The sequence below is a fragment of the Protopterus annectens genome, chromosome 1.part1 (genome assembly GCF_019279795.1).
Source record: "Protopterus annectens isolate FY-2018-M chromosome 1.part1, PAN1.0, whole genome shotgun sequence".
NCBI classification, from domain to species: Eukaryota; Metazoa; Chordata; order Ceratodontiformes; family Protopteridae; genus Protopterus; species Protopterus annectens.
The window spans coordinates 1,140,917,174-1,140,929,899 of NC_056726.1; the positions used below are offsets into that span (position 1 = coordinate 1,140,917,174).

The window sequence follows — 12,726 nt, forward strand, 5'->3', positions numbered from 1 at the left end:
CTCAAAGAAAGACATATACACACCACCCTTTATTACCATCATTAGTCAAGAGGAAGAGCCACCAAAATGTAATTTACATGTTTTTGATCAATCTGCAAACTTCTGAGCATGGCTCTTCTTATGAATTAGTGGCATAGGAAAATCATGACATTGCAGGTTAGATCTGTTTTAATTCCTTTGGCTTTTAATAACAACCCTTTATTTAATAGACATTATTTTACAGATAGATTGCCATGGGAGAGTCCTTTTTTGTACTTGTAGCTTCTGCATTCCATTGACGGTGCTGTTCAAGTTCATAACATTTTGTAAAATAGGTAACAGTGTGTGTGTGTGTGTGTGTGTGTGTGTGTGTGTGTGTGTGTGTGTGTGTGTGTGTGTGTGTGTTACTATAGTCTATGTTACCTCTCTTCAGCTGACTCAGGGATCTTTTTTAAGTTCCATTTTTCTGTTTTTTTGTCACCAATTATATTTTCCAACAATTACATTTATCTATTGATGCTTTATGTATTTAGTAAACTGGACCTTTATTTTTATTTTAAATGGATGTTATTCTTTTCAGTTACAAGGTTCTTCTTGCTATCTTATTAGCCATGAATGGGGCCCTTTTGTTTGCTTTGTGATGGCACTAAGTGTTAGCACCATTTATTTTCATTACTAGTGCCATAAATGGGGCAGTTGTGGTCCCTTCTGGTGGACCTTCTACATCAAGCATCCCTCATCATCATCTTTCGGCTTTTCCCGTTAGGGGTCGCCACAGCAGATCATCTCTTTCCATTTCTTCCTATCCTCTGCATCTTGCTCTGTCACACCAACCACCTGCATATCCTCTCTCACCACATCCATAAACCTTATCTTAGGTCTTCCTCTTTTCCTCTTACCTGGCAGCTCCATCCTTAGCATCTTTTTCCCAATATACCCATCATCCCTCCTCAGCACATGTCCAAACCAACGCAATCTCATCTCTCTTGCTTTGTCTACAAACTGTCCAATATGAGCTGACCCTCTAATATACTGATTCCTAATCCTATCCATCCTAGTCACACTGAGTGCAAATCTTAACATCTTTAACTCTGCCACATCCAGCTCTGACTCCTGCCTTTTTGTCAGTGCCACTGTCTCCAACCCATATAACATAGCTGGTCTAACTACTGTCTTGTAGACCTTCCCTTTCACTCTTACTGGTACCAGTCTGGCACAAATCACTCCTGACACTCTTCTCCACCCATTCCACCCTGCCTGTACTCTCTTCTTCACCTCTCTTCCACATTCACCATTACTCTGAACTGTTGATCCCAAGAACTTAAACTCGTCCACCTTTACCAACTCTACTCCCTGCATCCTCACCATTCCTCTACCCCCCCTCTCATTTACACACATATATTCTGTCTTAGCCCTGCTGACCTTCATTCCTCTGCTCTCTAGAGCATATCTCCACCTCTCCAGAGTCTCCTCAACCTGATTCCTACTCTCACTACAGATCACAATGTCATCTGCAAACATCATAGTCCACGGGGCCTCCTGTCTGATCTCATCTGTCAACCTGTCCATCACCACTACAAATAAGAAAGGACTCAGAGCTGATCCTTGATGTAATTCCACCTCCACATTAAACGGATCTGTCACTTCCACCGCAGTCCTTACCACTGTCACACTACCCTCGTACATATCCTGTACCACTCATATACTTCTCTGCCACTCCCGACTTCCTCATACAATACCACAACTCTTCTCTAGGCACCCCGTCATATGCTTTCTCCAAGTCTATAAAGACACAATGCATCTCCTTCTGACCTTCTCTGCATTTCTCCAATAACACTCTCAGAGCAAACATTGCATCTGTAGTGCTCTTTCCTGGCATGAAACCATACTGCTGATCACTAATCATCACCTCCCTTCTTAACCTAGCTTCTACTACTCTCTCCCATAACTTCAAGCTTTGACTGATCAATTGTATCCCTCTGTAGTTACTGCAACTCTGCACATCACCCTTATTTTTAAAGATAGGTACCAAAACACTTTTTCTCCACTCCTCAGGCATCCTCTGACTTTCCAAAATTTAATTAAACAATCTAGCTAAAAATTCCACTGCCATTTCTCCTAAGCACCTCCATGCTTCCATTGGGATGTCATCTGGGCCAACAGCCTTTCCATTCTTCATTCTCTTCATAGCTGTCCTTACTTCCTCCTTGCTAATTTGTTTCACTTCCTGATTCACTATCCCCACATCATCCAACCTTCTCTCTCTCTCATTCTCTTCATTCATCAGCCTCTCAAAATACTCTTTCCATCTATTCAACACACTCTCCTCTCTTGTGAGTACCTTTCCCTCATTATCCTTTATCACCCTTACTTGCTGCATGTCTTTACCAGCTCTGTCCCTCTGTCTAGCCAATTGGTACAGGTCCTTTTCTCCCTCTTTAGTGTCCAATCTCTCATACAACTCTCCATATGCCTTATCCTTAGCTTTCGCCACCTCTCTCTTTGCCATGCGCCTCATCTCCTTATACTCATGTCTACTTTCTTCATCTCTTTGACAATCCCACTTCTTCTTTGCCAGCCTCTTCCTCTGTATATACTCCTGTACTTCCTCATTCCACCACCAGGTCTCCTTGTCCTCCTTCCTCTGTCCAGATGTCACACCAAGCACCTTTCTAGCAGTCTCCCTTACTAGTTCTGCTGTAGTTACCCAGCTATTCGGTAGCTCTCCACTGCCTCCCAGTGCCTGTTTTAACTCTTCCCTAAACTCCACTTCACAATCACCCTTTTTTAACTTCCACCACTTAATCATTGGCACTGCTTTCACACTTCTCCTCCTCTTCTTGATCACCAACGTCATCCTACAGACCACCATTCTATGCTGCTTAACTACACTTTCCGCTGCTACCACTTTACAGTCTCCAATCTCCTTCAGACTGCCCCTTCTACATAGGATACAATCCACCTGTGTGCATCTTCCTCAACTCTTGTACATCACCCTATGCTCCTCCCTCTTCTTAAAATACGTATCCACCACAGCCATGTCCATCCTTTTTGCAAAATCCACAATCATCTGACCTTCTGCATTCCTCTCCTTAACACCATACCTACCCATCACTTCCTCATCCCCTCTGTTAACTTCACCAACATGCCCATTAAAGTCCACTCCAATCACTAGTCTCTCATCCTTGGGTACACTCACCACAACTTCATCCAACTCAGTCCAAAATTTCTCTTTCTCATCTATCGCACACCCAACTTGTGGAGCATATGCACTAACAACATTCATCATTACACCATCAATTTCGAGCTTCATAAACATCATTCTGTCAGACACTCTCTTCACGTCTAAAACACTCTTGGCATATTGTTCCTTTATAACCCCTACCCCATTTCTCCTGCCATCCACACCATGACAGAACAATTTGAACCCGTTTCCTAAACACCTGGCCTTGCTTCCCTTCCATCTGGTGTCTTGCACGCACAATATACCAACCTTCCTTCTCTCCATCATATCAGCTAGCTCTCTTCCTATACCAGTCATACTGCCAACATTCAAAGTTTCTACCCTCACTGCTACACTCCTAACCTTCCTCCTCTCTTCCTGCCTTTGGGCATGCATTCACCCTCCTCTTCTCCTTCGGCCAACAGTAGCCCAATTTCCGCCAGCACCCTGTTGGCTAATGAATCACATTGGAAAGATATGTCCCATTCACAGAGGTATTCCTAAAAAAAAAAGCTAAACCTCCATGGTGGGATCCTTAGTCTCCCATCAATTTGCTGCTGTTATTTTAGCATATCTAGCTGAAACATATTTCTTTGAGAAGTATAAGCATTTACTTTATAGTCTTATTGACTAAAAAGGTTAGTGAGCCCCTCATAGCTTCCTTCTGGGGGTACTTACCATAGAATTCTTTGAATTTCAGTCCTTAGCATGTACACTGCATTTCTTATCAACACATCTTTGTTTCAGTGAATTCACTTTTGACAAAGCACTTTGCAAATCACTAAGGATTCATATAACCCATATTCAGGGCTTTCAATATTTGAAAAATTGCTCCACAACAGTACTTCTGAAAGAAGCAATGGTGGGGGAAGTTGTAGTCAAAGTATTTGTTCTTATAAGCTCTTAGTTATAGATGTAGGAGAGTCGGGTCATCATCAGTGAAGATGAGCAGAATGTTCTTTGCTTACATGTTTGTAAATAGATCACTCACACGAGACATGGAGTAGAATGAAAAGTTCTGAACAAAAACTCATATTATTCAAACTTAATTAATAAATTATCTGAGAACTTTTCCTTACCAGCCTGCCCAGCAGGTAAAATTAATACATATATAGTGTTTTAATTTTACTTTTTAGTAATGTTCAAGTAACTGTTTTATATTAAGAGAAATGTATTCCATTGTTTATACTGAATATGCCTACTTACTTATCATGATTCCTAATATCACAACGCACGCCAAAAGTATAACCAAGATTACGATTAAAATGTAGAAGACCTTTGTTCCACAACCTTGTATACGCCGAGTACCTAAAAGAGGGACAAATATAACTTCAGAAGTATTTCTCTGATGATTCATTTAATATAAATTTATATAATGTGTTATTAAGCTAAAAAAAGACAAGATAAGTTGATACTATAAGAATAACTTTTTTTGTTCTGTTTTCATTTCACTAACCACACTGCTATTGTTTAAAAGCTTTACCAAAAAATACTTGAAGCACCATACTCCTCACATTTTATTCCTTCTTTAGTTTATTATAGTTACTATGTAATCACAGTGTCACTGGAAAACTTTACCCTTCCTTAACATCTCAGGCTGTCCTTTCTCAGTACACCAAATCATTGACAAACCTGTCTGTCATGCTATGTGCATGAGATACATAATATATTACCCTGTGCTTATTCTGTAGCATGATAGAACTGCCAAAGGGCCTTTTGGGTCAAAAAAGAGGGGGCATCATAGAATTCCTCTACGTTATCCAGGCCACCTACCAGTTATGGAAGGAGGTTGATGGAAAGTTTCTGCTTTATAATGGCACATCACTGAGGGCTTAACACTTCAGTGCTTCACCTCTTCTAGGCTCTCTTCATGTACCTACCCTTGACTACTAGCTTCAACTTTGCCTCTGCTGCTGTGGAACCTTACCCCTTTATCAAGTGCTTTGTCGTAATCTTTATAACTTCCCACAGCAACAGGTTCTCCTGTCCCTTGGTTCACAAATCCTAATTATTTGAAGTTCTTTTTAACAGACTTACCATTACTGGTCTGACCCTACTGAAAAGCCTTACAGCTAAGCATTGCATTTTTCCACATTGTATTGGGACATCAGTGTATAAATTGTTTGTAACAGCCAACAAATTATTGCCCCATTTGAAGAAAAAAAACAGAAATAAAGTAAAAGTAATATTTTAATACTGAAAACACTATTATAATAATTAACTACACAATAAGATGCAACAGATGTTGCAAAAGCAATGCTGAAAATAACAGTTCATCTGCAATATACATACATTTGTCACACAGTTATATAAGTATCTGTTCTTAATGTATGTTTATTTGCCTATAACTAAAAATTATTCCCTGCCCCAGTGGCTTAGTGGATAAGGAATTGGCCTCTCTCCACCAGGGATTGTTGGTTTAAGTCCCACTTGGAGGCGATATAATCTTGATACAAGAACTTTTTTAACAGGTTGGCATAATGTTTACAGTGTTTACCTTACAAACACAATGTACAGTGTTTGATTCTCACCTTTGGGAAACATGACAAGAGTTAGAAAGGCTCCTCGAGTTGTTTGCCTAGCAATCACCTATAAGCTGCGTCTGACCTCATTCTCTTCCAAGCTCATACCTATTTCCATGTCTGTCTTATCCTACCAGTATCTGCAGCTACATGAAAGCATATCAACTATGCTCTAACTCTTCCAAAAGGGATCACTATATCCATAATAATGGGCCCTATCCATATTACACCAATCTGACCTTCAGCTTGTGGTCTTAGGTGGTGCCCTCCTTGGGTTCTAGTGCCTTGGAATGCTATTCTAACCTTTATTATCCAACATGCACTAGTATAACACATCTTATTTAAATATTTCAGACAACCTCAAGCTGAATTGTTCCAAACCAGGGTCTAAGTACAGTCCAAGTTTTTCTCTACAGCCTGTCTTCTTTCACAACAAAGTCCTTATATCACCTCCAGGACTTCTTCAGGACTCCCTTTCTTTTTATCATATTAAGTACTTACCTAGCTTTTATTATTTTATTTTAGTTGTTAACCAGACTAACCCACTGGACTTAACTGTCAGCTTTAAGGGGTCAACCCAGCACACTCTTTGGTTATCATTGCTGGAACCTGTGTCTGACAGAACTCTTTTCAAACTATCTGGAAATATACAGAGCTAAGCATATTTTCTGGTTCTTCAGAATTGTGTACTGTAAATTGTTGCTGGACTAATTTTATTCAGAGTTGTGCACTGTTATTTTTGATTCACTGTATAGTTTTTCAGATCTCTGCTGAGTGTTTTGTCCCACCTCTCCCTGTTTATAACTGTTTTTTACAGCTTGTGTCATTTGACTATCTGAAGGATTACTTGCATAATAATAGACCCTGTTAGTTAACAGCATGCATATATCATTGCTGGAACCTGTGTTTAATATAACTCTTTTCAAACTATCTAGAAATATACAGAGCTAAGTATATTTTTTGGTTCTTCAGAATTGTGTACTGTAAATTGTTGCTAGACTAATTTTATTCAGAGTTGTGCACAGTTATTTTTGATTCACTGTATAGTTTTTCAGATCTCTGCTGAAAGTGTTTTGTCCCCTCCCCCCATCTCTGGTTTGTTGTTTAAATTTGGTGGCTTTTTCAGTTGCCCGCCCCACTTTAGATGTGATCTGGAACATTCCCCCAGTCCCATCTCTTTACCACATTCTACCTAATACACTCATTTTGCACTTGTTTTTAGTCATTTTTAATTTAATTGCATTTTTTAAAACTGTGATTGGTCTAATATTGCTACATACTCAAGTGTGCTAGCTTGCACTGCATCTGAATTTTTACTGCTATTTTAGCTACTTTTCTGTAAAAAACAAAAAAAAAAAACCTGTAAGCCTGTTTCCTACCTTTCCTGTAACTAGTGTAGTCCAGTTACAGATCTGCTGTATCCAGGACTGTATCTAAGCTTCTGAGCCCCCCCTCAAGCCTTTCTGTGTTGGAGGGAAGCCTTCTAGCTTGTCAGTGGGCGTGATAAGCACTAGGTAACCTGTCTACCACATAAGGAGTGGTTCTGGCCCATAAATTGTAGTTATTGGCCGTCTGGGCAATTTGTTCTGTCTCTCTCTCAACTTTCTGAGTTTAAAGTCTGCATTTGCACTTGTTTCTTTCCTGTAACTAGTCTAGCGCAGATACAGATTCTTAGTTTTAGCACTTGAATTTGCTTATTCATGATCAGAACTTGTTGTAAGCACTAAATAAGCTACTAATTAGCACTAAACCTTCCTCATTACCTAGACAAAAACAGTTTTTGCACTTACTGTTTTTGCTTGCTTAAAGAAAAACAGCTCTTGTACTCACTTTCCTCACTTATCTAGAGGAAAATAGTTTTTTATTCAGGCATGTCCAAAGGTCAGCTCCCAGTGTTCTGTCCTGTCTATCTCATGAATCTGGGCATCTTGGGGCAATGTAGAAATTGCCTCATGTACACAGACAACTCTCTCCTCCTACCACCCAGCACTTCAACTTGTGAGCGATGCACTTATCTAGCCAAACTGGAGGTAAGGCTCTCTCAGCCAAGACCAAACTTGACATTCAAGAGGAGAAGGTAAACACTTGCACCACACAACATTTATCACATAGTCTCACTAAATCTACACCACCAAAATCCACACATGGAAATACAAAAACATTTGCGGAGGCTCTCAATAATAATCTGCCTAAGCAACAGAGACCTCCAAAGCAGAAATGCAAGCAACTTCCACCCCTCAACACAAACAAAATGACACATAGCCCACAGACTCAGTGTGCCACTCAACCACAGCCAATAAGCAAACCAACTTATCCAACACACTAGTCATAGGTGACTCTATAGTCAGGCACACTCATGTCCCACTCACCAGGCTAAACAAGGAGAAGGTTACTGTCAGCTGCCTGTCGGGTGCCAAGATCTGCCACTTAACCACACACTTAGGTCACTCCACAACAAATACAAGTATGAATCTGTCATTGTCCATGTTGGTATGAACAACCTGAGACGTACCTCCCTGGACAACATGAAAAGAGACATAGAAGAGTTCTCTGTAGCCCAGGCAGGTATGACCCTAGCCCTGAGTAGCATTTTGCCATCACCCAGAATGATACCGCAGTACAAGGAGAAAATGATTAACCTCAACAATTGGTTGAGCTTCTGGTGTAATTCTAGGGGGATCCAGTATCTGTCTGCTTGGGATGACAAGGTTGACAGGCCACAATGCTTTGCCAGAGGTGGCCTGCACCTGTCACCCCTGGGATTCCGGATACTAGCTAAGGCTCTTTCCGGCCCTATAGTGCCTTTTTTAGGCAAGGTTAAAATGACAAATTCACCACCATAACAGGAACAGGCAAGCAAAAATGGAGGGTAATGCTACTCAATGCTAGAAGTCTAAATCTCAAAATGCACTCATTCAAGGCACTCCTTAAAATGGAGAACATCGATATCTGTGCAGTGACTGAGACCTGGTTCAAGGCTCCAGAGAGCACACCTGCACTACCAGGCTATAACTCATACCACACTTTTCAGCCATGTAACCTGGACCGGAACATCAAAGGTGGAGGTGTGTCCATATTCATTAAGGATATCCACACCTCCAGGCTAGTTGCTCAGCATAATACGTCCGAGGTTATCCAAGTGCAACTAACTCTGGGCAAAACTGCAATCCAAATTTTAGCTTGCTACAGATCCCTCACCATGCCCCAAGATTCCCACTCCTCTTTTCTTGATGTACTGGAAAATATTAGGGTTCAACCAAACACCCTAATAACGGGCGAATTCAACTACCTCCCCATTAACTGGGAAAACTACTCGTACACCAACTCCTTCGCACAATGCTTTCTGAAATTCATAAACTCCAATGCCCTGGATCAATTTATCCACACCCCCACCAGGGGCAACAATATCCTAGACCTAGTCATTACCAACATGAGTGACCGGTATTCCCCACCTGAAGTCAACTCCTCATTGGTCAGATCCGACCATAAGCTAATCACCCTTGATATCCACATCCCGGCACCATCCCCCATTAAGGAAACCATGGCAAAAAAATTCTCCAAAGCCAACTTCATGCTTCTTAGACAGAAATGGTGAACTTCATGACACCCATGCAGATGGACAATACAGTTATGACTGCTGAATCCTACACAAATGCACTCTATAAGCACTTACACGAGTGCATGGATCATGTTATCCCAAACAGAACCAAGACGCTATCCTCCAAAAAAGGAAGCCAATCTGGTGGTCCCTTGCCATAAACAAACTGTACAACAGAAGGAAGAAATTGTTGGAAAAGAGAGTAAAATCTCATGAGTGGAGGAGCTCCCTGGTCAGCCTCAGTAAGAAGCTGAGATCCCTTATAAGATCCTCCAAAGCTAGCTACAAAAACAAAATCACCACTGATTCTAAGGACAACCACAAAGCATTCTATAGCTATGTCAAGAATCTCAATGGCAACACCCAGATCTGCTGTGAGTTACAGCACAACTGCACATAAATTAAAGAACCAACTGATATTGCCAACATCCTGGCAGATAGGTTCAGTGCTAACTTTACCCCCCCTCACTCCCTAAATGGCCAATATCTATACAGGAAGAATGCAGAGTCCCTGTAATTAAAACTGCGCAGGTAAAAGCTGCACTCTCAAAAGCCAAAAACACAGCATCCATTGGACCGGACAACATAAAAGGCTGCATTTTACACGAACTTCAGAACAAACTGGCTCCTCACCTAAGCATCACGTGCAATCATAGCCTCACATCAGGCTTTGTGCCCACTGAATGGTGTATAGCAACAGTTATCCCACTCCACAAAGGAGGAGCCATCACTGATCCCGGGAACTATCGCCTATTAGCCTGACGAGCCTGGTCTGCAAGGCCATGGAACGTATCATCATGGAACTCATAAACAAAGACATGGGTAACCTTTAAAGTCAGGATCCCACCCAGTTTGGGTTTGTGAAAGGCAGATCATGCCTCCTGAACATGATCGACTTCTTTGAGGCAGTCACCAAAGCCGTAGATGAGGGTAAGATGGTTCACACAGCCTATCTTGACCTCGCCAAGGCTTTCAACACCATCCCCCATTCTGGAATTATAGCTAAACTCACAAAACTAGGTATAAATCCCTATGTCACAAGATGGTTTGCCAAGTGACTCACTGACAGTACCCACACTGTAAAAGTTGCACACTCCAAATCTGATCTCAAACCAGTGACAAGTGGAGTACCACATGGCTCAGTCCTGGGGCCTCTCCTGTTTGGTATCTACTTCTCTGAAGTGCAGGCTAACACAGAAGGCCTCTGGCTAATGAAGTTTGCAGATAACTGCAAACTAGGAACCATAGTCGAGTCCCCAAATGATGTGGAAATCCTACAGAAGAGCCTCGCTGAGACAGATGCCTGGTGTCAAATCTATGGCCTCAAGCTCAATGCCAAAAAGTGTACTGTCATCCCCTTTGGTAAAAACCCTGTACCCATGAACTATTATATAGACAGCAGTCTACTTAACACCAAATGTGTGATAAGAGACCTTGGGGCCCAGGTGGACAGTAGTCTGTCCTTTGATAGTCACATTGCCACAGTAGTCAGGAAGTCCTTCTACATGGCACACCTCATCATTAAAGGGTTCTCATCCAGGAAAAAAGAGGTCATTGTTCCCCTCTATTTGACAATCATTAGACCCATTATAGAGTACAATGCCACTTTTGAAATGTACCTCACAAGACATCTGCAGCAGCTGGAAAGGCCACAGAAGTACCTCACAAAGAGGATTACTGGCCTCAAACAGATGCCTTACACTGACCATCTCAAGATACTCCAGCTTTACTCCATAGCATATTGCCTACTCCAAGGTGATCTCTGCCTAACATATAAAGCTATGTCAAACTCAGAGCTATTGGACATGATACACCTAAAGAAATCCCAATCCCTCCAAGCTACACGGTCTAGGGACCTAAACCTTGTCACCACAATAAACAGGACATGCTGGAGGGATAGATTCCTATCCCAGAGACTTCCCTTACTCTGGAACAGGCTACCCATCTATGTCAAGCAAAGTTCTTCATTAGCACTCTTCATGAAAAATCTTGATGAGTGGATGGGAAATAGGAACTACACCCCAGGGATCACTTCTGTGTCTCTGCGCGACAGTGACACAGGAAAATAACTTTCTTGGGTGGCATAAGCCAGGGAAGCTTGTTGGCTAGGCTTATGTAGACCCTCAGGCCGATAGCCTAGTACCTACCTATGAACCTATGAACCTGTTCAGAATCACACAGCTAGAAGATGATGGTATGACATTCAGGACTAAACAATAAAGCCCAATAACAGATAATAGCCTTAACCGTCTGAGTTAAATTGCCTTGATTCCCTGGCTAACCTCTAGTTTTTACTGGGCAACATTTTAGAGCAAACAACCTGGAGTAGTAAGCAGTCCTGTCAGACTTTACTACAATATCTCACCATGTTTATCTGCAAGTGAATCTGGCATCATCCTAAATTCAGTGATGCATTGATTTAATTTCAAAATGACAAGTATGTTTTGTCATTTATTAAGTATATATACAAATAAGGTAGGAGGTGTTCCAATCTCTTTCTCGCTTGTGCTCAATCTCTAAAGTGTAATGACTTCAAGTTTGGTCCTTAATATTAAGTTCTGACTCATATCATGTGCTCTCTAAATGTCTCAAATGAAAAATGAGTGTGCCAGCACCCAGATCATTCGTGTCTATGTTAAATAAATGAACGATCAAAATGTTGAGTACAGCATACTTGACAACATTTGATCGCTCGTTCATTTAATCAGACACTCCAAATGCCAAAATTTGGAGTTCCGAAATGCTTTGGTCCGCCATCCCAGTCAGTGTAGCATGTGACATGGACACGCTACACTGTTCGGAATGGCTACGTGGCACTCTGCTTAGTTTAATATACCAACTCCGAGAATGCTTTACATTGGGGAAAGGGCAATTTCCTGGTAATCGCTTATTGTGATTACTGGGAAATTGCCCGTTCTCCAATGTGCAGCGATCTCGGAGTTAGTATATTTAGTTGGGGGGGGGCACAGCGCCCCACATCAGGGGGTGTGGGGGTGAAGCCCCTCTTTATTTTAAAAGTAGGTGTGTTTGTGTAGGTGTGTTAGTGTTTGAATGATGTGAGTGTGTAGGGGTTTGTATGCTTTGGTTTTATGTGTGGGTTTTGTATGTTAGTGTAGGGGAAGTATGGGACAAACCAAATCTTTCAATTTTGTTTGTTTCAGGCTTTTAAGGGTTGAGGTTTTGAACTTACGAACATAATGTTTTGAGTATGTTGCACTCAACATTATGATCATTCATGCATTTAACATAGACCCGATCATTCTAGGACCTGCATGTAGAAGAAAAGAAAAAATGCTGCTGCTGTTTGCACTGATGATCAGGAAGTTGGTGTTCAATTAGTAAATCATTTCCACAAGGATTTAGCTGAGTTAGCTGAAAAGGCAGCAGTATTGAAGGTTCATCTA

General features: G+C 41.4%; 1 protein-coding gene across 2 annotated transcripts in view; it reads right to left on the reverse strand.

Moving 5' to 3' along the window:
* LOC122809110 (hepatic lectin-like) overlaps positions 1–12,726 on the reverse strand; it is a 749,311-nt gene that overhangs the window by 703,883 nt on the left and 32,702 nt on the right. For both annotated transcript variants that reach the window (XM_044080365.1, XM_044080356.1), the window contains exon 2: positions 4,409–4,510. In XM_044080365.1, the coding sequence (XP_043936300.1) occupies positions 4,409–4,510 (102 nt within the window). The remainder of the gene's footprint in view (positions 1–4,408; positions 4,511–12,726) is intronic.